This window comes from Daucus carota, chromosome 3 (assembly GCF_001625215.2).
Source record: "Daucus carota subsp. sativus chromosome 3, DH1 v3.0, whole genome shotgun sequence".
In the NCBI taxonomy this organism is placed as follows: Eukaryota; Viridiplantae; Streptophyta; class Magnoliopsida; order Apiales; family Apiaceae; genus Daucus; species Daucus carota.
This window is the reverse complement of record NC_030383.2, coordinates 60,145,489-60,169,789: the sequence shown is the minus strand read 5'-3', so window position 1 is coordinate 60,169,789 and position 24,301 is coordinate 60,145,489. Positions and strand designations below refer to the sequence as shown.

Here is a 24,301-nt window from a genome sequence, read left to right as displayed (position 1 = left end):
AACTTGTGTTCACTTCACTTCTGTTTTATGCATCATGAAATTTGCATAGTGTTAAAAAGTTTGGACAATCTCACTAGTGTTTAGTGAATCTAAAATGTGTTTGTTTTTTACCTCTTCTCAGTACATTCTTAAAGTTTAATTGGACAGTAAGTGTATATATTTAAGGCAAAAGGCATACAGAAAAAATTTATATTTGATGGGACTTCTTCCTATACCTATGAATTTCATTGGACCCGGAAATGATATAATGGAAGAATCCGTCAGGTCTTCCAACATCAATAGATTGTCTTCCAAAAGGAAAAAAAGATCTCTGAGAGTTGTTTCCTGAATCCGAATGTCCAAGTGAAAAAAACGCCTCACTCCATGTCATTGTAACTCAAAATGGTGCCAAGCAAGATTCTATGTTTTGACCTGATCAATCATCCTACTTCAACTCTGTTGACATTTACCTTAACAGTATACTCTACGATCCGAAAATGCCTTCGACTAAAATTTTTAGATTCGCATATAAATTAGTTATACTGGTATTGAAATTTTTGTCAAGTGTCTAGCCTTAGGCCACCTGGGCAGGCTGGCATGAGGAAACTGAGATACTGTTCCAGGCACTATGGAATCATCATTTCGGCCATTTATTATTTGAAATGGCGTGATCAATTTTTTGTTTTTTGTCTGATATATTTGTTGCATAAGGAAATCAAAGATATAATAAAAAGACTTGTCACGCGAGATGATGCTGATCTGCAGATTAAGAAGAAAGGATTGTCTGATATCAGCAGTTGAATTATAATGGTTTCCAGCTTTTTCTTGTTGTCGCTTGTTTTGTCTGCAGGCCTAATAGTTTTGGCTCCTATAAAATCCATGCGCGGATTGTTTATCATTACTATCAACTTCGAGCTTCTTAGCCTCCTGACTAGAAGGAAGCAAAGCACAGTTGGTTAATAGTACCAGCATTGATAGCATGGCCAATGATGTTAGTGAAGAAATGAGTGGAACCTCCACAGCCCATGTCCTGGATAAAGGGGTGGAAAGAAGTTCTGGTGCTAATGATTCAAAAGAAAAGGAGAGCGCCAATATAGTACCATTTCATAAGCTCTTTTCATTTGCAGATTCTTTTGATGTTATGCTGATGATATTCGGTATCATTGGCTCTGTTGGCAATGGAGTGAGCATGCCCTTGATGGTTGTCCTTTACGGGGAATTGGCTGATTCTTTCGGACAGAATCAAGATAATGTTGATGTAGTCCAGGTGGTTTCCAGGGTAAGTAATACTGATCCTACATGCACAATGTCCACCTTCAGTTGAAATCTTTATTCCAATTAATCATCTTACCACTGAATCAGGTATCGCTGAAATTTGTCTATCTTGGAGTGGGAACTGGTGTAGCTTCATTTCTCCGTAAGTGAATTTCACATTAATTTTCAGTGTAGAAGCTGTATGCATTCAAGTTTAAACTCATATATGAAATACATTCTTCGTTTGTGTTTGTCAGAGGTGGCTTGCTGGATTATAACCGGAGAGAGACAGGCTTCCAGGATAAGGAAATTATACCTTCAAAATATATTAAGACAGGATATTACCTTCTTTGATATGGAAACTAATACAGGAGAAGTTATTGGAAGAATGTCTGGTGATACCGTTCTCATACAAGACGCCATGGGCGAAAAGGTAAGAACTTCTAAAGATTACAATAACCAGCTAGCTTCCCAGGAAGGAAACAATTAGTTTCTGAAGGTGTTGTGTTTAGACCATTCGGTGATCAAGAGGAAAATCCTTTTGTATTTTGAGAAATAACATTCATCATTTTGCTATAGGTTGGGAAATTCATACAAATGATGACATCCTTTGTTGGAGGCTATTTTGTAGCTTTCTTCAAGGGATGGCTCCTTACACTAGTCCTGATGAGTTCTATTCCACCGATCGTGATGGCTGGTGGAATGGTGTCCCATGTTAGCTCCAGGATGTCTACTCGTGGACAAGATGCTTATACAAGAGCAGCAAAAATTGTGGAACAAACAATTGGATCAATAAGAACGGTATTTTCTCATCCATGAATTAAGTTTAAACATGAAAAAACTCAACATTGAGTTTCAGCTATGCAACTGTCAGTTGTCTTACAATTATAACTTTTTCCTGCGTTTTTTTTTTTTGTTGAATATTTTGTAGGTTGTTTCTTTTACCGGAGAGAGACAAGCTGTGGTAAACTACAACAAATCTCTTACAAAAGCTTATAAATCAGGTGTTCACGAAGGCTTTGCTTCTGGACTAGGACTAGGCACAGTTATGTCTGTTGCATTCTGCAGTTTTGCAATGGCTGTCTGGTTTGGTGCAAAGCTGGTTATTGAAAAAGGCTATTCAGGGGGTACTGTGATTACTGTCATTATTGCTGTTCTTAATGGAGCTATGTAAGATGTTCTAATCTTATCAATCATTCCAATATGACACTAGTGACAGTTTTAGCTTTAGATATGTATATTCTATCGTGCAAGTATTGAGATATTGTGTAACTGTTTGTTCATAGGTCACTTGGGCAGGCTTTTCCTTGCATAAATGCATTTGCAGCAGGTAGAGCTGCGGCTTTCAAGATGTTTGAAACTATAAATAGGAGACCAGATATAGATCCGTATGATACTCGAGGGAAAACATTAGATGACATTCAAGGAGATATAGAGTTGAGAGATGTCCACTTTAGTTATCCAGCAAGGCCAGATGAGCATATATTTAGTGGATTCTCCCTTGCCATCCCCAGAGGGACTACTGCAGCTTTAGTTGGACAAAGTGGAAGTGGAAAGTCTACCGTGATAAGTCTGATAGAGAGATTTTACGATCCACAAGGCGGTGAGGTTCTTATAGACGGAACAAATCTTAAAGATTTTCAGCTAAAATGGATTAGAGAAAAAATTGGCCTTGTTAGTCAAGAACCTGTTTTGTTTACATCTAGCATTAAGGACAACATTGCTTATGGCAAGGATGGTGCAACTGATGAGGAGATCAGAGCAGCATGTGAGCTAGCAAATGCTGCTAAATTCATTGATAAATTACCTCAGGTTTGGATTATATCCATATGATTTCTTTACTTTAATCGATGATAGCTTCAACTGACCCCTGAATGCATTAATAGGGACTGGACACCATGGTAGGTGAGCATGGAACTCAGCTTTCTGGTGGACAAAAGCAGAGAGTGGCCATAGCCAGAGCGATCCTTAAGGACCCGCGAATCCTACTTCTTGATGAAGCAACTAGTGCACTTGATGCAGAATCTGAGAGAATTGTGCAAGAGGCACTGGACAGGATAATGGTTAACAGAACCACTGTCATCGTGGCACATCGCTTGAGCACAGTGAAAAATGCTGATATGATTGCAGTGATCCATCTAGGGAAGATGGTTGAAAAAGGTAAAATCCAAGATCACAATATTCAGTTGATACTTCACAATTTTTGTGGTTGAACTCAAGAAAGACAAAGAAGTGTTGAATTGTTTCTAATGTTGTTTTGCTGATCATTCAGGCAGCCATGCTGAATTACTTGAAAATACTGAAGGGCCATACTCTCAGCTTATAAAATTGCAAGAAGTGAGCAATAAAGGTGTTCGTGACCGTGAAAAGACAGACATTGGTACAGGAAGTGGTAGAGCTTCAAGTCAAAGGATGTACAGTTCCATCAGTAGGGTATCTTCTGGTGTAGGGAGTGGTAGTAGCCGTCGTTCATTCACTCTATCATTTCGTTTACCCGGAGGTCTTACTGAAATCACAATAGGAGAACCAGAACCTAAACCTGAACCTGAACCTAAAGACCCGAACCAGAAAACAAGTCCAGAAGTTCCCCTCAGAAGGCTGGCATATCTCAACAAACCTGAGATTCCTGTCCTGTGTCTAGGATCACTAGCTGCTATCATTAACGGTGTTACATATCCTATATTCAGTGTGCTAATTTCAGCCACTGTTAGAATCTTATACGAGCCACCTCATGAATTGAGCAAGGACTCGAAATTCTGGGCCCTGATGTTTGTAGCCCTTGGAGTGGCATCATTTATCACATATCCAGCACAAGCATACTTTTTTGCTGTGGCTGGATGTAAATTAATAAAAAGGATCAGATCTTTGTGCTTCGAGAAGGTGGCAAGCATGGAAGTAGGATGGTTCGACAAGCCTGAGCACTCAAGCGGAGCAATTGGTTCAAGGCTTTCTACAGATGCAACTTTCGTACGTGCTTTAGTTGGCGACAGACTTGGACAATGGGTTCAGGATGGAGCTTCAGCTGTTTCTGGTTTAATTGTTGCTTTTGTCGCGTGTTGGCAGCTGGCATTCATCATCCTAGCTTTGCTACCCTTGGTAGCACTTAATGGTTATGTTCAGACAATGTTCTTTTCAGGGTTCAGTTCAGATGCAAAGGTTTGTTAAGTACTCAAACATTATAATTATCTCCAGAAAAAGGTTTATACAGAATCTCAGACTTCTGTTTTTTCGTGTTCCAAATCTTAATCATCTACAGGCAATGTACGAGGACGCGAGCCAACTTGCAACTGATGCAGTTGGGAGTATCAGAACAGTTGCTTCTTTCTGTGCTGAAGAGAAAGTAATCGAATTGTACACGAAGAAATGTGAAGGTCCAAAGAAGAGTGGGATCAGGCAAGGAGTGATTAGTGGATCAGGGTTCGGCATATCTTCAGGCGCTCTATTTTTCGTTTGGGCAGTTAGCTTTTATGCCGGAGCACATTTTGTTGCACAAGGGATAACAACATTTGAAAAAGTTTATCGCGTAAGAACCTATATTTTCCACCCTTTTGTAAGCTAATCGTGTCTAAATGTAGATGATCCGACAATCGTGTGCTGTTTACTTGCCTCACAGGTATTCTTCGCGCTGACGTTTTGTGCTATCAGTATTTCTCAATCAAGTTCCGTGGCATCGGACTCATACAAAGCTAGAACAGCTGCTGCATCTATTTTTGCAATCATAGAGAGAAAGTCGGAAATAGACCCGAATGAAGAATCTGGTGTTACATTACCAAATGTAAATGGAGACATTCAGTTACACCATGTCAGCTTCACGTATCCAACTCGGCCTGATGTTCAGATTCTGCGAGACCTTAGCTTGACAATTCGAAGTGGCAAGGCAAGATATTCCTACTTACAAGACTTTGGTTGTGTCGAAATCCAAATATTCATTAGTATGCTTCTGTCGATGTTGTTTTGCAGACGGTTGCTTTAGTTGGAGAAAGCGGAAGTGGAAAATCAACTGTAATTGCGCTTCTGGAAAGATTTTATGATCATAATGGAGGTAACATCACACTTGATGGGGTCGAGATACGAACCTTACAAGTAAAGTGGTTAAGGCAGCAGATGGGGCTTGTCAGCCAAGAACCAGCCTTGTTCAACGATACGATTAGAAGCAACATTGCTTACGGTAAGGGTGGAGATGCCACTGAAGCTGAAATTATAGCTGCAGCAGAGAAAGCCAATGCTCATCAGTTCATAAGTGGATTGCAACAGGTTAGATTAACACACACTGCGTCGTCTGAGTGTGATATACTGGGTTCGTTTGGTTTTCAGGTTTAGCATTCTCTCCTATACGATCTGATTCAATGCTATTATGATGTAAACTTGTAGGGATATGATACCGTAGTAGGGGAGAGAGGAATACAGCTATCCGGGGGGCAGAAGCAGCGTATTGCCATTGCTCGTGCCATAGTCAAGAGCCCGAAGATACTACTTCTAGACGAAGCTACGAGTGCTTTAGACGCTGAATCAGAGAGAGTTGTACAAGATGCACTGGACCAGGTGATGGTGAACCGGACAACAGTAGTAGTAGCTCATCGCTTATCGACGATCAAGGGGGCAGATGTGATTGCTGTGGTTAAAAATGGAGTTGTGGTGGAGAGAGGTAGACACGAGAAATTGATCAGCATCACAGATGGTTTTTATGCATCTTTGGTTGCACTCCACACTAGCAACACCAGGGAGGAGATAAACTGAGAAACTGGTTGTTTGTAAATTGCTTCTTGTTTGAAGCAGTTGTAATATCTATTTTCTTTCTTCTGTGTGTTTCTAGTGTTAGTTGTAATAACTATAAATATATCATATCCAACCGTTTAATATCATCCTAGCCTCCTTCTTGTGTTACCTAGGCTCAGCTAAAAATAGATTGTCTGAAATGGATACGTGTCCAAATGTCAGATTCGACAATATTTTAGTCCTAAAATAAGTGTCAACGTGTCCGTACGATGTTCGAAAGTCAAGACAGAGATATTTGAGGCGATCGTTCGAAAGTCAAGACAGAGATATTTGAGGCAAATTTAAGAGTCAAGTAACATAGCTCCCATGTAGCTTTACTATCTTCTAGAACTTTTAAATACAAATTTGCAAAAAAAAAAAATGCAAGAAGTTGAAAAACACGTATTCCACTAAATTTGTCTTTCGATAAAGAAGTATCAAGTATACGGTACAACATGAAGCTACCCCAAGAACTATTTCGCAAAGTTTTTTTTACTAATCACTCGTCATCACTTTCATCACTATATGAAACAAGACCACTCAAACTACTATTGACAACAGGACTGGATTTATCACCATTGCTGTTTGTTGAAGGCGTGACTCGGCCAATATCAGTTCTTGCAATCTCAACAGATTTTGATGGATTGTCCACGTCGACCTTTGCTTTCTTTGCTTGTGGCTTAACTTTTATAATCATACCTAAAGGAGGATTCTTCTTTCCAATAAGCTTTTTGGGTTCCTACAAAGAGCTTAGCTAATCAGTATTAACACTACCTTACAAGTACAAACTAATCTAAGTACCACTGCTCCACAATCAGTCATGTCACTAGTGCCATGTTAACTGTGAATGCCCTTAAACGGGTATCTCAGCAGAACTCACGTCATTGGACCTTATGACCTTACTTAATTTACAATATCTTAAATAGAAAAATAACTTATACAGTACCAGACTAAACCTCGCAAACAAATCATCACTATTTAAAGTCCATGCATGCAGCATAGATATCATCTGAATGAGTGAAAAACTGAAAATTAAAATCAAGAGAAAATCTAACCTGAACCTTTGGGACAGGGGGTGCTTCCTTAATTTCATGGACAACGACAGATTGTGCATCAACAGCTGCCTGAAAATGGTCACAAAAGTATAGAAGGAAAAGAACCAACATTAGCTTCTAAAATCTGAACTATGTACAACAAATGAAGTATAGTGAGGAGATCTGACTGTAAACATGATACCTCATGTAAGATGTACATTACTGTAATAATAATGGCAAACCTTCGAAATTATTTTCATTGCCATTACAACAAAAGGAGTTACTTATTTGTTGAGACAAAATCACTATAGGGTTTGCACAACAGGTGGTGCTAAAGATTGGCTAGTCAAAGGCACAAGAAGAAATCAATACAACACGCTTATGCAATTTAATATGTGCCCAAGTATGAAAAGACCACTAAAATATCCCCTCCAACAAATAAGCTACATTACAATACTCTCTCAGGTCCCAAAAATAAGGTACTTTAAAATTTAAATTTCTTTCATGTGATTCTAAGGGCTTTCCAACCTACTCAAAATTAGTTCTTTTCAATTTTATTTTATTGGATTAAAACATAAATTTTAAATATTTGTAAATATAAAATATATATAGATCAAGACATGTTTCCAAAGCAATTGAAGTACGTGTCAACCTTATATTTGGGACCTGGACGAGTAATAAACGCTAATTTACACCATAACATGACTAATTCTGAATTGAAGGTTACTTTGACCCGCCAATAGATAGTACATGTAGATCATGCAGAGATCTAGCAACTTCACATACAGGGAATACAAGCTGAAAATCATATATACACGAGTCTTTGCAAGTACGCGCTAAATCAGAATTAAAACTATAAGATACAAGATAATTATACCTGAAATCTTTGCAGCTGTTCCGCCTCTTCATCTGCCATTTGCCTTTCATATTCTCTCCTTGACTAAATAACAACCCAAGTTTAGCAACAAAAGAGTACAGAGATGACAATATGAGCAGGCATGAAAACTGAGCAGTTTCAAATTATTCACTCTATGTAAAGAAAAAAAGAAAACCAAGAATTATCTGTTAGAGCAAAGGTACTACCGGAGGAAATTATGAAATTTACAAGGAAAAACTATTAGCAATGAGATTTGAGCAAGGAAGTAAGGAACAGCAAATCTGAGTACACCTTATTAATGATCTCTTTGATCAAAGAAACTATCTCTTTATTTCACAAACAGATATATTATTACTTGTGGTGTTTATCACATCTCAGTATAACCAAGCAGATACTATTTCAGTGTACACATCTTGCAAATACTGACTACAACGATAAATCATTCTTAAAATTAATATATTATTGAGGCAGAAATTTTTATGGTGCACCAAACACTTGAAATAAACATACAAGATATACGATGCATTACACAAGAGCCAAGTAAAATATCTGTGAAAAAATGTATAAACTATCCACACACACACACACACACACACATATATATATCTTTACTTTAAGATGGAGTTGAATATGCATGCAGCACTAGTATTTCGGCACTAGTATTTCGGCAAAGCATAAAATCCACATTTAAATTAATATATAGGAAGGCAAAGGGCCTGCTCAAGAACTGCATAAATGGCAAAACTACCAAAGACTGCAAATATCATCCCCAGAAGAACAGAACAATCAATTTTAGTGACCTCATTTATATGCAAGACTAATCAATGAGTAAGAATTACAAGAAAAATATAATCTCACCATCTCTAGTCTATCAAGAAACTCAGTTTCATCTTCATCTAAAGCCTTTGGAGGTCCTGCAAAGATATGATTCCCTTAGATAACTATGTTTTATCAATATAGAAACAAGGGCTATTTAATATCCTGCATTCCTATAGTCCTATACAACAAAATCGATACAGTTTATGGAGGACTATGTTACTTACTGTGTTTGAATCTTTCATTGAATTCCGCATCTTTTTTGTCTTTATTCTCCTTTAGGACCTATATATTTGCAAATTCACAAAAAAATGTAAGCGATATCGATACAAACCAAGTGTTGTCAACCTAAGAGTAACTGCTAAGTGCAATACTGCAATATCTCCAAACAATAGAGAGGCAAGCATCAGAATTTAGATATCAAGCTCAGTGCTCTTTTATCTTTTACGATGTGCATTCAAAAACATTGTTACTAAAGTGTCAAAAGAGGGAAAACAGTTTCACGCATTACTCTTACAAACTTTTTCTAGGGTAAGATAACAAGAAATTAAGAAACTCAAGCATTATTCCAGATGCTATACACAGTGTAGAGTCGTGATCTACTCAAGCTAGGCTGGTAACTTGTAAAACAGAATTTGACTCCGCAAGAATCAAGCTCGAGCAGTGTGATTAGTTTATAAAGCCCACTCTAAGTTTCAAACTACTCGACTCGGAAGCCTAAACAAGCCATTTTCCTTTCCCGATAGGTCGATTACAAAATTCAAATACTCATGCACACATGCCTACACCAAGGCAAGGCTTTATCGCAATATTACTTAGAGGAGTGATTATCCACCAGGCTAGTTATTCGTCAATTTGTCACCAATTAAAGTTTCTCCACTCTTTCAAAGCTACAAATTTATAGCTCGGTCAAGCTCGAGCCTAAACTCCTTAGTCTGAGCTCAACAATTCCATTCCCCCCGGTTACACACCGACAAACACATACATTATACATTACCAACATAATTCAACAAAAAGAACAAATCTTGAAAAACAACAAAACCAAAAGACAACACAATCCAAAAACACAGAATTGTCTAAACCTCGAAAAGGGGTCTATCTCTCTGAGCAGTACCATCTTCAAGCCTAGCCCCCCTTGTTCTTTTAGCTTCTTCTAACTGCACCCATCAATTAAACACATCAAGAATCATCAAAATACAAAATTTGATTAGGGTTCTTGAAAAATTAGAAGATGGATCAATATATAATAAATATGTGAATGAGTATGTATATTAAAAGGTACCTGATCTTCGGAAATAAAATTCATAAGGCGTATGGGAGGAGGAAGCCCATCGTCTGCCATGGCTTTTGCGTACTTGCTCTGAGTCTCGGACAATTTTTGAAGGAAGATGATCTTAAAATATACTCATATTTAATAAAAATATATGATGGGCTTATATGTAATAAAATAATAATATTTGAATCCTGGCAGAAAAACTTATATTGAATTATTTTATAGATCAAGCCATCAAGGTTTCAATTCTAAAATACTCGATTTATTGCTATTAATCTTCATAAAATATATTGTCAATAAATATATTGTCAATTATATCATGATATAATTAAAAATAATTAATTTATTAAAAAATATATGATAAATCTTAAATGGGTATTGTCAGGGAACGTTTAACCAACACACTGCTTCTCAGTCGTTGGATCATCGATCCAACGGCTGGGATAAAAGAAAAAAATTTAATCGATCCGCGCATATTTTCAGCGAAAGGCACCGGATCCGCGGTTATATTACGCGGATAGCCGCGGTTATTATACGCGGATTGATCTATACATACCGATCTCGATCTCCCTTCATCCTCTGTTCTTGCCCATCACTGCTGAGCCGGCGACGGAGATCGAAACGAAGCCGGAGTGGGTGAATCCGTGTATGTATATATTGATGTGATTATGGTCGACTGCTTGAAAACGGAGGCTGTTAATGGTGGTGGTTTGCGTTGATTTCGCGGCAGCAATATATCGCCGGAGCTGTGGGTACGGGGCTGAAAGAAGGATGAAGTGGGTTCAAAGCTTGTAGTCACGATTGATTGGGGGTTGAACAGGCTGGTGGTGTGTTATGAACAGAGGATAAGGAAAAGTGGCTGTTGCAATCGGTGGTGGTGAGTTGGTGTCGCAGGAGAGATGAGTTGGATCTTGGAGTTTTGATGTATCCGCGTAAAAATAACGCGGAACCCCTGCTATCTGCGTATAATATGCGCGGAATGTTAAAAAAATTTCCTTTTGTCCCAGCCGTTGGATCGTCGATCCAACGGCTGGGAAACAGATTGTTACATAACTGTTCCCTGACAACTGATTGTCAGGGAACAGGACCCATCTTAAATTAGTAAATTAACCAATTATTTTCAATTTTTGATTTTTATAATTTGTTTTAATCAGTATTGTAAAAGCGCAAATCAGATATAATCAGCGGAATCATTATCGAGCAATTAATCAAAACATTAATTAGATATATAAAAAATAATATAATAATATTTAATTTATTTAACCTGTTATATTAGTTTTAAAGAGCAATACGTATAATTGATTAACTTTAGAAGAAATTAGATCAGTTCATGTTTGAACTCGGTTGGATAACCGAGTGGTGGGTATATCCTCTGTTATCCCGAAAATTTCGGATTTGACGCTGACTTACCTAAAGAATTATTAGAATTATGTAAAGCATATAAGCATGTATTGTCAAAAAAGAAGGTTCAAGTTTAAAAAGCACTGTATATAATAAAAATGAGTTTTTTCATACAATACTAAAATTTTATTTTAATTCCGACCGATCGTCAAGAATCTGTATATTATTTAACAGGTTACGGCATGCATAGCTAGCGAACTAGACCCAATAAAGAAAAGCATAATAACCTGAACATAAAATCAAGAAAAAACTTCATTGCTAAGGGATGCAGTGGTGTAGAGACCTCCTGAGACTTGCCAAGAAGAGCTGGCTTCCCTTTCTTTGAATGGGCCTATAAAATGCATTCCCCTTGTATCAGTAGCTTCTTCTTCACATAAACTTGCAATTCCATTGTGGATTTTATACTGAGAATGATTGATAGATTGTTTCCAACTTACTAAGAAAAGAGTTTAAGGAGCACTTGAACATCTTTGAGGGTTGCTACGTACGGGCAAGTCTGATTTGAAAATGGAGGCAACAGGGGCAATATGTAGTAATATCATCTATGTTCAAGACCACTTTTGTGAATGCAAGAAGCTGAGGATGTGCAGGTGCAAGAAGCATTGGTAGTACTTGATATGAACCATGGTCCTATCAAATATGATGATATTAACAAGTACCCTCTTCGAATCTAGAAATCGAAAGCCAAATTTTGAGAGATAAACAGGCTTAAAAGTACTTGAGGATGAGAATGACAAGCACTCTGCTAGTTGTATTTGTCATCTGCACTTTGCTTTATTTTCAGAGTAAAATGTAGGATGTGTATTTGAAGTTTTCAAATTATGCAACTTGTGTATCTGTTGTTTGAGAATTGCAAAATGTGTATCTTAAGTTAATAAAATGTGTGCATTTTGTGTACAACCGTCAACTTCATTTAACACCGTTAGTGGAGGGTATTTTTGAAATACATGATGTGTATGATGTGTATCTAAGGATTCAAAATGATGCAACTTGTGTACGTGAAGTTTTAAGTAAAAATAAAAAACAGAGCCGAAATTGTCAAAAACTGGATAGTCATGTGTTTTAATTTTCAAAAGAACATGTTACATAGTGTTGCGGTTAGATAAAAAATCACTACAAAATATAACATGATATGACGTTTTAGAGGGTGAAATAAAAATAGTATCCAGGCCTTCAAATGCTAAACGATCTGGTGTTAAGAAGTAAAAAAAGAAAAATGAATAACACACCATCTAACGTTTTAACGTTTGGATTGTAAAATGATATTTGGGGCCATTTTTTCCGGTAGTGATATTTGAGGCCGTATCCTCGAAAATTGTCCAAACACCCCTTTTGTCACAACAATATTTTACTAACTTTTGCATAGTAAGTTGGTACACTTTAATAGTAGTAAAGATCTCATCTTGCTTATCACATTGTTACTCAGATAATAAAAAAAAATCAACAGACATCCATCTTTCCACAGGCCTGCAGGACTTTGAAAAGGCATTTAATCATGCGTTTTCATCTCAGAAACATAAGTTGTGTTGTAAACTCGTGTACCTGAATAAGTAAGGACAGAGGATAAATTAAACTATATTTTAATACTCCGTCGTTCTTGTTGATAAGTGAAAAAAAATCATCTATTATCATTTCAAGCCGGATTGAACTGAGATTCTGCAAATTAAATATATGGGTCCTGGTCTTGGTCCTGGCATACGTATATTAGGAACTTTTATTATAATCCTGTCCAACGATAAAAAAGCGTTGGACGTATTAAAACTTTGATTATAATCCTGGACACTAGATATTCATCCGACGGCCAGAAAGCTGTATGTTGGTTAAGAGATGTCATGGACCACGACCTAAATATATATGCTTTATGATTCCTATGATCTCAGCCGAAGAAAACAGTTTGTGCATCCGTGTCTAGGACAAAACATGATACGTGTCCAAATGTTGATACTGAACCCAAATATTTACCATATTTGCATTCAGTTACTGACATGATGGATGCAGTCATGTAAAGCCCACTCCAAGTTTCAAATTACTCGACTCGGAAGCCTAAACAAGCCATTTTTGTCAAGTATCTATTATTCGATCCAACCTCGCGTCAAATTTTTTTCCTTTCCCGATAGGTCAATTACAAAATTCAAATATACATGCACACATGCCTACACCAAGGCAAGGCTTAATCGCAATATTAACAAGAGAAGTGTTTATCCAACAGGCTAGTTATTCGGACATTTGTCACCATCTAAAGTTTCTTCACTCTTTCAAGCCAAATTTTCGTCTACTCAAGTTTCAAAACTACAAATTTATAGCTCGGTCAAGCTCGAGCCCAAACTCTTCAGTCTAAGCTCAACAATACCATTCCCCTCAATTACACATCGACAAACATATACATTATACATTACCAACATAATTCAACAAAAAGAACAAATCTTGAAAACCAACAAAACCAAAAGACAACACAATCAAAAAGCACAGAATCGCTTAAACCTCGAAAAGGGGTCTATCTCTCTGAGCAGTACCATCTTCAAGCCTAGCCCCCCTTGTTCTTTTAGCTTCTTCTAACTGCACCCATCAATCAAACACATCAAGAATCATCAAAGTACAAAATTTGATTAGGGTTCTTGAAAAATTAAAAGATGGATCAATATATAATAAATATGTGAATGAGTATGTATATTAAAAGGTACCTGATCTTCGGAAATAAAATTCATAAGTCGTATGGGAGGAGGAAGCCCATCGTCTGCCATGGCTTTTGCGTACTTGCTCTGAGTCTCGGACAATTTTTTAAGGAAGATGATCTTAAAATATACTCATATTTAATAAAAAATAATTAATATATGTTGGGCTTATATGTAAAATAATAATATTTAAATCCTGGCAGAAAAACTTATATTGAATTATTTTATAGATCAAGCCATCAAGGTTTCAATTCTAAAATACTCGATTTATTGCGATTAATCTTCATAAAATATATTGTTAATAAATATATTGTCAATTATATTCTAATATAATTAAAAATAATTAATTTATTAAAAATATGTGATAAATCTTAAATTAGTAAATTAATCAATTAGTTTCAATTTTCGATTTTTATGATTTGTTTTAATCAATATTGTAAAAGTGAAAATCAGATTTAATCAGTGAAATCATTATCGAGCAATTAATCGAAACATTAATTAGATATATAAAAAAAATATAATAATATTTAATATATTTAATCTATTATACTAGTTATAAAGAGAAATATGTAGAATTGATCGGATTTAGAAGAAATTAGATCAGTTTTGGTAGAATAAAAAACGGTCCAGGTCTCTCACATATATATGTTGTGACTAGTGAGCAGTTTTTCAATCGTCAAATGGGAGAAATTTGTACAACTGTTAAAAAGCGCTATATGTAATAGAAATGGTTTTTTTTTCCATACAGCAGCCAAGAACATGTATATTATTTAACAAGTCTCAGCATACATATACCGGGGACCTCCCAATAAAGAAAAGCATAATTATGGAAACATAAAATGAAGAAAAAACTTCATTGCTAAGGGATGCAGTGGTGTAGAGACCTCCTGGGACTTACCAAGAAGAGCTGGCCTCCTTTCTTTAAATGGGCCTATAAAATGCATTCCTGTATTAGTAGCTGCTTCTTCACATAAACTTGCAATTCCATGGTGGATTTTATACTGAGAATGATTGAGAGATTGTTTCTAACTTACTAAGAAATGAGTTTAAGGAGCACTTGAACATCTTTGCCGGTTGCTACGTAAGGGTAAGTCTGATGAGCAAATGGAGGCAACATGAGCAATATGTAGCAATATCATCTATGTTCAAGACTATCTTTTGTGAATGCAAGAAGCCGAGGATGTGCAGGACCTGCAGGTGCAAGAAGCATTGGTAGTACTTGATATGAACCATGGTCCTATCAAATATGATGATATTGACAAGTACCCTCTTCCAATCTAGAAATCGAAAGCCAAATTTTGAGAGATAAACAGGCTTAAAAGTACTTGAGGATGAGAATGACAAGCACTCTGCTAGTTGTATTTGTCATCTGCACTTTGCTTTATTTTCAGAGTAAAATGTAGGATGTGTATTTGAAGTTTTCAAATTATGCAACTTGTGTATCTGTTGTTTGAGAATTGCAAAATGTGTATCTTAAGTTAATAAAATGTGTGCATTTTGTGTACAACCGTTAACTTCATTTAACACCGTTAGTGGAGGGTATTTTTGAAATACATGATGTGTATGATGTGTATCTAAGGATTCAAAATGATGCAACTTGTGTACGTGAAGTTTGAAGTAAAAATAAAAAACAGAGCCGAAATTGTCAAAAACTGGATAGTCCAGTGTTTTGATTTTCAAAAGAACATGTTACATTGTGTTGCGGTTAGATCTAAAAATCACTACAAAATATAACATGATATGACGTTTTAGAGGGTGAAATAAAAATAGTATCCAGGCCTTCAAATGCTAAACGATCTGGCGTTAAGAAGTAAAAAAGGAAAAATGAATAACACACCATCTAACGTTTTAACGTTTGGATTGTAAAATGATATTTGGGGGCATTTTTTCCGGTAATGATATTTGAGGCCGTATCCTCGAAAATTGTCCAAACACTCCTTTTTGTCACAACAATATTTTACTAACTTTTGCATAGTAAGTTGGTACACTTTAATAGTAGTAAAGATCTCATCTTGCTTATCACATTGTTACTCAGATAATTAAAAAAAATCAACAGACATCTATCTTTCCACAGGCCTGCAGGACTTTGAAAAGGCATTTAATCATGCGTTTTCATCTCAGAAACATAAGTTGTGTTGTAAACTCGTGTACCTGAATAAGGAAGGACAGAGGATAAATTAAACGAGTATATTTTAATACTTCGTCGTTCTTGTTGATAAGTGAAAAAAAATCATCTATTATCATTTCAAGCCGGATTGAACTGAGATTCTGCAAATTAAATATATGGGTCCTGGTCTTGGTCCTGGCATACGTATATTAGGAACTTTTATTATAATCCTGTCCAACGGTTAAAAAGCGTTGGACGTATTAAAATTTTTATTATAATCCTGGACACTGGATATTCATCCGACGGCCAGAAAGCTGTATGTTGGTTATAATGTCATGGACCAGGACCTAAATATATATGCTTTATGATTCCTATGAACTCAGCCGAAGAAAACAGTTTGCGCATCCGTGTCTAGGACAAACCATGATACGTGTCCAAATGTCGATACTGAACTCAAATATTTACCATATTTGCATTCAGTTACTAACATGATGGATGCAGTCATGTAGAGTGTACTTCAGAGGCTACCTTCATCCAGTGTGGTTGCATCTCGGACCAAAAAACGTGTCCATCTCACTTTTGTGCATGCATTATGTGTTCTAAAGTAGCATAAAACGTCGACGAAACATGCACTTGTAAACCATGTTGAGGAAACTGTCACACAAAGGCCGTGTCCAGAAAAATTGAACAGAAGTGCTACTGTCTGTTAAGAACTCTAACTAAATTGCTAATCCAACCAAAAGTTAGTAACTAAACCAATTGCCTATCAACACGTTATGATCTGCATTGTTAATCAAATGCAATTTGTGGTCACCTCACATTCTGCTCTCTGTGTCATGAAAGTTGTATGATATTGTCACAAAGTTTGGACAATCCAAGTAGCAGTTAGCGTTTCTTTAGTCGTATTTTAACCTTTTTACATTACATAAAACCTCCCTAATCTGGAATTTTCGCTTCAGCTACTGCAGCAGGTGAAGTTATTGAAGTTTATTTGACAGTAGTATATGTATCTGAGGTAGAAGGCTTGCAGTATGTTTCAAGGCCAACAAGAGATTCTTTAATGTCAATAAATAAGTGAAGAGGACTTACACATACATTCTTAGGCATTATAATCTTTTGAGTTTTCTTGTTTACGGTGTATTGGCCATTAGTGAAGAGGACTTACACATACATTCTTAGGCATGAATGCAGAACCGACGCTGCACTAGAGATAAAAGCAACAAAGTCTGCAATGAAGATGAATTTCGGATCCATTTCCAAGATATAAGGGAGATTTGTTTTCTGCGAAGAAGAAATAATTGTGAATTTGCTACATCTGGTAAGTTTCCAGCTTCTGAGATAGATAACAGAAATCTGGTCGCAGTGTAGCTTTCGTTGTTTATAGCATACGCTGTTTTTACGTAAAGAGCAGAAAAAATTTCTACGAAAGGGAGTGAAAGTGAAAACGAAGAAATAATTTATAACATTAGCAAGCCTCTTTCAGCACAGACACACACTCTTATAATATACTTTGGAATCATCATTTCGGCCATTGATTATGGATAATGGCTCGATCAGATTCTTGTTTATTGTCTTATATATTTGATATTTAGATTAATAGTCACCCTAAAGAAATATTAAAAAGGCATGTCAAGAAAGATTGAGAAAAAGGATGATCTAATCATCAGTTGAAATTTTCTGATTACTTTAGGCTTTGGTTTTCATCTTTTCTGGTTGTCGTTTCTTTCGTCTGATGGCTTACTAGTTTTGGCTCTTATAAAACTTCATGTGCAGTTTGTTTAGTGTTACTATCAGATTCAAGTATCCTAACCTGCTGACTTGAAGAGAGCAAACGCGGAGTTGGTTAGCAGCACTGATAGCATGGCCAATGATGTTAGCGAAGACATGAGTGGAACCTCCACAGCGCAGGTCCTGGATACAGGGGTGGAAAGAAGTTCCGGTGGGCATGGCTCAAAAGAAAAGGAGAGTACCAATATAGTACCGTTTCATAAGCTCTTTGCATTTGCTGATTCTGTGGATGTTATGCTGATGATATTCGGTATCATTGGCTCTATTGGCAATGGATTGAGCATGCCCTTGATGACTGTCCTTTACGGAGAATTGGCAAATTCTTTCGGACAGAATCAAGACAGAGTTCATGTAATCCAGGTGGTTTCAAAGGTAAGTAACACTGTTTCCACATGCACAATTTCGAGTTTCAATTGAAATCCTTATTCAAGGACAAGTGTTTACCTGTTTAAACTGTTTAAATCAGGTTTCGCTAAAGTTTGTTTATCTGGGACTGGGAACTGGTGTAGCATCATTTCTGCGTAAGTAAATTTCACATTAATTTGCAGTGTAGAACTGCATATGTTGAAGTAGCAGCTGTATGCATTCAAATCTAAACGCAAATATGAAATACCTTCGATTGTGTTTACAGAGGTGGCTTGCTGGATGGTCACCGGAGAGAGACAGGCTTCCAGGATAAGAAAATTATACCTGCAGAATATATTAAGACAAGATATTACCTTCTTTGATATGGAAACGAATACTGGAGAAGTCGTTGGAAGGATGTCTGGCGATACTGTTCTCATACAAGATGCCATGGGTGAGAAGGTAAGAACTTCTAAAGATTACAGTAAGTAGCTAGCTTCCCAGGAAGGGAACAATTAGTTTCTAAACGCGTTGTTTAGACCATTTGGTAATCAAGAGGAAAAAGTAACATTCAACATTTTGCTATAGGTTGGGAAATTTATACAGATGATTACAGGATTCGTTGGAGGCTATTTTGTGGCTTTCTTCAACGGATGGCTCCTTACAGTAGTCCTGATGAGTTCTATTCCACCAATCGTGATGGCTGGTGGAATGATGTCCCTTGTTAGCTCCAAGATGTCTACTCGCGGACAAGATGCGTATGCAAAAGCAGCAACAATTGTGGAACAAACAATTGGATCAATAAGAACGGTATTATCTCATCCGTATTTTGAGTTTAAACATGAAAACTCAACTTTGAGTAGGCTTGCCATTATAAACACTTCTAAAATTTTTGTAGGTTGCTTCTTTTACCGGGGAGAGACAAGCTGTGGTCAACTACAACAAATCTCTTACAAAAGCTTATAAATCAGGTGTTCAGGAAGGCTTTGCTTCTGGACTAGGACTAGGCACAGTTATGTCTGTTGCATTCTGCAGTTATGCAATGGCTGTCTGGTTTGGTGCAAAGCTGGTTATTGAAAAAGGCTATTCCGGGGGTACTGTGATCGTTGTCATTGTTGCTGTTCTTACTGGTGCTATGTAAGAAGTACCTTGATCTGATTAATCATTCTATGATTACTTGTTGTGCTAGTATTGAAATCTTGGGCCAAACTGTCTGTTCACAGGTCTCTTGGGCAGGCGTCTCCTTGCATGAGCGCGTTTGCAGCAGGCAGAGCTGCAGCTTTCAAGATGTTTGAAACTATAAATAGGAGACCAGTTATAGATCCATATGATAAGCGTGGGAAAAAATTAGATGACATTCAAGGCGATATAGAGTTGAGAGATGTCCACTTCAGTTATCCAGCAAGGCCTGATGAGCAAATATTTAGTGGATTCTCCCTGGCCATCCCCAGCGGGACAACTGCAGCTTTGGTTGGACAGAGTGGTAGTGGGAAGTCTACAGTGATAAGTCTGATAGAGAGATTTTACGATCCACAAGGCGGTGAGGTTCTTATAGATGGAACAAATCTGAAGGAATTTCAGCTCAAGTGGATTAGAGAAAAAATTGGGCTTGTTAGTCAAGAACCTGTTTTGTTTTCATCTAGCATAAAGGACAACATTGCTTACGGTAAGGATGGTGCAACTGTTGAGGAGATCAGAGCAGCATGTGAGCTAGCAAATGCTGCTAAGTTCATTGATAAACTACCTCAGGTTAGGAAGCTGATCATAGCTTTTTCTAATTTTTTTTCGGGGAAAATATGTCAACTGACCCTTGAATTTGATAATAGGGACTGGACACCATGGTAGGTGAGCATGGAACTCAGCTTTCTGGTGGACAAAAGCAGAGAGTGGCCATAGCCAGAGCGATTCTTAAGGACCCGCGAATCCTACTTCTTGATGAAGCAACTAGTGCACTTGATGCAGAGTCTGAGAGAATTGTGCAGGAGGCGCTGGACAGGATCATGGTTAACAGAACCACTGTCATTGTGGCACATCGTTTGAGCACAGTGATCAATGCTGATATGATTGCAGTGATCCATCAAGGGAAGATGGTTGAAAAAGGTATAATCCAAAATCACAATTTATGTGGTGGAAATGGTAGAGACAAATAAGTTTTAGCATTGTTTCTAATGTTATTTTGCTGATCAATCAGGCACCCATGTCGAATTACTTGAAAACTCTGAAGGCCCATACTCTCAGCTAATAAAATTGCAAGAAGTGAGCAACAGCCGTGACAAGACTGATGCTGGTGCAGGAAGTGGTAGCGCTTCGAGTCAAAGGATGTACAGTTCCATTAGCAGGGTGTCTTCTGGTGTAGGAAATAGCAGCAGCCGTCGTTCACTCACCCTATCGTTTCGTTTACCCACCGGACATACTGAAATCGTAATAGGAGAACCAGAACCCAAACCTGAACCTGAGCCTAAAGACCCGAACCAGAAAACAAGTCCAGAAGTTCCCCTTAGAAGGCTTGCATATCTTAACAAGCCTGAGATTCCTGCCCTGTTTGCAGGATCTCTAGCTGCTATCGTCAATGGTGTTACATATCCTATATTTGGTGTGCTACTTTCGAGCACTATAAAAATATTATTTGAGGCACCTCATGAATTGAGCAAGGACTCGAAATTCTGGGCCCTGATGTTTGTAGCCCTTGGAACGGTATCATTTGTTGCATATCCAGCACAGTCATACTTTTTTGCTGTGGCCGGTTGTAATTTAATAAAAAGGATCAGATCTTTGTGTTTTGAGAAGGTGGCGAGCATGGAAGTAGGATGGTTCGACAAGCCTGAGAACTCGAGTGGGGCAATTGGTGCTAGACTTTCTACAGATGCAGCCACTGTACGTGCATTAGTTGGTGATAGACTCGGACAACTGGTTCAAGACGGAGCTTCAGCAGTATCTGGTTTAATTATTGCTTTCGTAGCATGTTGGCAGCTGGCTTTTGTCATCCTTGCTTTGATACCCTTGGTAGCAGTTAATGGATATGTTCAGACAATGTTCTTATCAGGGTTCAGTTCAGATGCGAAGGCGATGTACGAGGACGCGAGCCAAGTTGCAACTGATGCAGTTGGGAGTATAAGAACAGTTGCTTCTTTCTGTGCTGAAGAGAAAGTAATCGACTTGTACACGAAGAAATGTGAAGGTCCAAAGAAAAATGGGATCAGGCAAGGAATGATTAGTGGAACAGGGTTCGGCCTATCTTCTGCCTCACTATATTTTGTTTATGCAGTTAGCTTTTACGCTGGAGCGCGTTTTGTTGCACTAGGGATAACAGATTTTGAAAACGTTTATCGTGTAAGAGCCTACATTTTCCACACATTCGTGATTTAAACATGTCAAAGTGCAGATAATTCAACTATTGTGAGACGTTTATTTACCTTGCAGGTTTTCTTTGCACTGACAATGGCTGCTATCAGTATTTCTCAATCAAGTTCCGTGGCATCAGATTCATACAAAGCTAAAGCAGCTGCTGCATCTATTTTTTCAATCCTAGACAGAAAGCCGGAAATAGACCTGAACGAAGAATCAGGTGTTACATTACAGAATGTAAACGGAGATATACAGTTACAGCACATAAGCTTTATGTATCCAACTCGACCTGATGTTCAAATTTTGCGAGACCTTAGCTTGACAATTCGAAGTGGCAAGGCAAGACATTCTTACTTATAAGACTCTGGCTGTGTCCAAATCCATATATTCATTATTATTCTTCTGTTGGTATCATTTTGCAGACAGTTGCTTTAGTTGGAGAAAGTGGAAGTGGAAAATCAACTGTGATTGCACTTCTGGAAAGATTTTATGATCCAAACGCAGGTAATATTACACTTGATGGGATCGAAATACGAACCTTGCAAGTGAAGTGGTTGAGGCAACAGATGGGACTTGTAAGCCAAGAACCAGCCTTGTTCAATGATACGATTAGAAGCAACATTGCTTATGGGAAGGGTGGCGATGCAACTGAAGCTGAAGTTATAGCTGCAGCAGAAAAAGCCAATGCTCATCAGTTCATAAGTGGATTGCAACAGGTTAGAGAAACACACACTGCAAAAAAATATATGCAGGAATTTAAGATGTAATCTGATGCAAACATTGTTTGATGGAAACTTGTAGGGATATGATACCTTAGTAGGGGAGAGAGGCATACAGTTATCTGGTGGGCAGAAGCAGCGTGTTGCCATTGCTCGTGCCATTGTCAAAAGTCCGAAGATACTGCTTCTGGACGAAGCTACAAGCGCTTTAGATGCTGAATCAGAGAGAGTTGTACAAGATGCACTGGACCAGGTGATGTTGAACCGGACAACAGTAGTAGTAGCTCATCGCTTGTCCACAATCAAAGGCGCGGATGTGATTGCTGTGGTTAAAAATGGAGTTGTCGTGGAGAAAGGTAAACACGAGAAATTGATCAGCATCACAGATGGTTTTTATGCATCTTTAGTTGCACTCCACACTAGCAACACAAGGGAAGAGCCTAACTGACTGTTCCTTTGTAAATTGCTTCTTGATTCAAGCAGTGGTAACATGGATTTTCTTTATTCAGTTTGTTCTTAGTGTTTATTGAGATAAGTAGAAAATAAACTATCCAACCATTGAATGTCATCTCAGCCTCCTACACAGCTTTACTATCTTCCAGAACTTTAGATTTAAAAAGAAAATAATAACAATTTACAAAAAGATTGAAAATTACCATATTTTATTAAATTTCTCTTTAGAGAAAAAAGAATCAAGTATACAGTTCAACATGAAGCCACACTAAAAACTATTCCGCAAAGGTTTTTTACTACTCACTCGTCATCACTTTCATTACTGCATTAAAACAGACCAGTCAAAGTACTATTAACAACAGGTCGGGATTTATCATTTTTGCTGTTTGTTGAAGGCGTGACTGTACCAATATCAGTTCTTGCAATCTTAATAGATTCTGATGGTTTCCATGTCCACCTTAGTTTTTTGCTTTTGGCCTAATTATTATCATCATACTTAATGGAGGATTCTTCTAACCAATATACATTATCAACATAATTCACAAAAAGAACAAATCTTGAAAATCAACAAAACCAAAAGAGAAAACCAATCACAAGAAAGTAGAATTGCTTAAACCTCGAAAAGGGGTCTATCTCTCTGAGCAGTACCATCTTCAAGCCTAGCCCCTCTTGTTCTTTTAGCTTCTTCTAACTGCACCCATCAATCAAACACATCAAGAATCACTAAAATTAATTTATAATAAAATGTTAACTATTCTTGAAAAATCAAGAGAGGGGTGATTATACAAAAACACAAATGTATATGAAAGATACCTGATCTTCGGAAATAAAATTCATAAGGCGTATCTGCCATGGCGTTTTTTCTTGCTAAAAAAAGATGATCTTAAAATATGGGACTAGTATTTTTCGGAGAAAATTTAGATATATATTTTTGATAAATATCATCTTAATTAAATTATTTATGTTTTCGGTACAAGTTTGGTACCGGATAGCTAATTTTGTAATTATACTGTTAACAATGTATGAGATTTTTAAAGTTAAACATAAAATATGTATAAATTAAAGTTTTAATTAATTTTGAAAAATATTTTACTGATTTGTTGATTAGAATTTGATTTGATAAAAAATTCTCAATTTATTGAAAAAATTTCTGATAAATCTTTAATAAATCATGTATCCTGTATTGATAGGTCAATCGGTAAATTTTTATGGACTATTTGAATTTATGTATTTATTTTATTACATACAATGTAAATTACTTTTACAAAACTTTTGCTACAATTATTATTTCATAGGAAACAACTAACTCAAATTCAGTTGAATCATTGTTTGCAGATGGATTCATAAGATCTTTTCTTAATTTTAAATGAAGTTTTAATTTAATCAGTATACAGAACCTTTTCTTTAGCAGACCAGTATATAAAACTTTACAAGCATATTAATTTTATTTAAATTCTTTTAAAAGTGTATAAATTATAATCTT

General features: G+C 36.9%; 3 protein-coding genes and 2 long non-coding RNA genes across 13 annotated transcripts; 2 read left to right on the top strand and 3 right to left on the bottom strand.

Annotated features, from left to right (window-relative positions):
* The first annotated feature begins 882 nt into the window (after positions 1 to 882).
* On the top strand, positions 883 to 6,095 carry LOC108212842 (ABC transporter B family member 11). Its single transcript, XM_017384556.2, has 12 exons — positions 883 to 1,258; positions 1,342 to 1,396; positions 1,491 to 1,666; positions 1,813 to 2,034; positions 2,165 to 2,403; positions 2,520 to 3,045; positions 3,120 to 3,393; positions 3,506 to 4,389; positions 4,490 to 4,756; positions 4,847 to 5,110; positions 5,194 to 5,487; positions 5,605 to 6,095. Exons 1-12 carry the CDS (start codon positions 959 to 961, stop codon positions 5,968 to 5,970), a joined length of 3,867 nt encoding a protein of 1,288 aa, XP_017240045.1. The 5' UTR covers positions 883 to 958; the 3' UTR covers positions 5,971 to 6,095.
* A 284-nt stretch (positions 6,096 to 6,379) lies between these two features.
* Positions 6,380 to 10,155, bottom strand: LOC108211304 (uncharacterized). The gene is made up of 7 exons (XM_017382864.2): positions 9,998 to 10,155; positions 9,798 to 9,872; positions 8,943 to 9,000; positions 8,758 to 8,813; positions 7,900 to 7,962; positions 7,044 to 7,112; positions 6,380 to 6,727 (listed from the first exon to the last, which is right to left on the bottom strand). The coding sequence occupies exons 1-7, from the start codon at positions 10,055 to 10,057 to the stop codon at positions 6,488 to 6,490; spliced, it is 621 nt and encodes a 206-aa protein (XP_017238353.1). The 5' UTR covers positions 10,058 to 10,155; the 3' UTR covers positions 6,380 to 6,487.
* Positions 10,156 to 13,614: 3,459 nt separating this feature from the next.
* On the bottom strand, positions 13,615 to 14,630 carry LOC108215395 (uncharacterized). The gene is made up of 2 exons (XR_001805928.2): positions 14,071 to 14,630; positions 13,615 to 13,945 (listed from the first exon to the last, which is right to left on the bottom strand). It is a non-coding gene; the product is annotated as an uncharacterized LOC108215395 (long non-coding RNA).
* A 174-nt stretch (positions 14,631 to 14,804) lies between these two features.
* LOC108215396 (uncharacterized) lies at positions 14,805 to 23,709 on the bottom strand. 9 transcript variants are annotated; one of them, XR_010290184.1, is made up of 12 exons: positions 23,632 to 23,709; positions 23,435 to 23,509; positions 22,459 to 22,688; positions 22,185 to 22,378; positions 21,936 to 22,048; positions 21,715 to 21,850; positions 18,570 to 18,646; positions 18,401 to 18,473; positions 17,979 to 18,278; positions 17,334 to 17,449; positions 15,096 to 16,212; positions 14,805 to 14,992 (listed from the first exon to the last, which is right to left on the bottom strand). It is a non-coding gene; the product is annotated as an uncharacterized LOC108215396 (long non-coding RNA). The 9 variants fall into 9 exon arrangements; XR_010290178.1 differs by having other exon boundaries at positions 22,185 to 22,312; XR_010290179.1 differs by having other exon boundaries at positions 21,936 to 22,014; positions 22,185 to 22,312.
* LOC108215394 (ABC transporter B family member 11) lies at positions 18,029 to 22,869 on the top strand. Its single transcript, XM_017387897.2, has 11 exons — positions 18,029 to 18,328; positions 18,423 to 18,477; positions 18,588 to 18,763; positions 18,890 to 19,111; positions 19,200 to 19,438; positions 19,525 to 20,050; positions 20,128 to 20,401; positions 20,493 to 21,631; positions 21,722 to 21,985; positions 22,069 to 22,362; positions 22,448 to 22,869. Exons 1-11 carry the CDS (start codon positions 18,029 to 18,031, stop codon positions 22,811 to 22,813), a joined length of 3,855 nt encoding a protein of 1,284 aa, XP_017243386.1. The 3' UTR covers positions 22,814 to 22,869.
* Positions 23,710 to 24,301: the final 592 nt, after the last annotated feature.

Coding starts and splice junctions, on each gene's coding strand:
- LOC108212842 (XM_017384556.2), top strand. CDS start 959: ATGGCCAATGATGTTAGTGAAGAAATGAGTGGAACCTCCACAGCCCAT. Junction 2,404..2,519: donor GCTGTTCTTAATGGAGCTAT/GTAAGATGTTCT, acceptor GTTTGTTCATAG/GTCACTTGGGCAGGCTTTTC. Junction 3,394..3,505: donor AGGGAAGATGGTTGAAAAAG/GTAAAATCCAAG, acceptor CTGATCATTCAG/GCAGCCATGCTGAATTACTT.
- LOC108211304 (XM_017382864.2), bottom strand. CDS start 10,057: ATGGCAGACGATGGGCTTCCTCCTCCCATACGCCTTATGAATTTTATT. Junction 9,873..9,997: donor ATTTTATTTCCGAAGATCAG/GTACCTTTTAAT, acceptor TGATGGGTGCAG/TTAGAAGAAGCTAAAAGAAC. Junction 7,963..8,757: donor TTCTTGATAGACTAGAGATG/GTGAGATTATAT, acceptor GTTGTTATTTAG/TCAAGGAGAGAATATGAAAG.
- LOC108215394 (XM_017387897.2), top strand. CDS start 18,029: ATGGCCAATGATGTTAGCGAAGACATGAGTGGAACCTCCACAGCGCAG. Junction 18,764..18,889: donor AAGATGCCATGGGTGAGAAG/GTAAGAACTTCT, acceptor ATTTTGCTATAG/GTTGGGAAATTTATACAGAT. Junction 21,986..22,068: donor TGACAATTCGAAGTGGCAAG/GCAAGACATTCT, acceptor ATCATTTTGCAG/ACAGTTGCTTTAGTTGGAGA.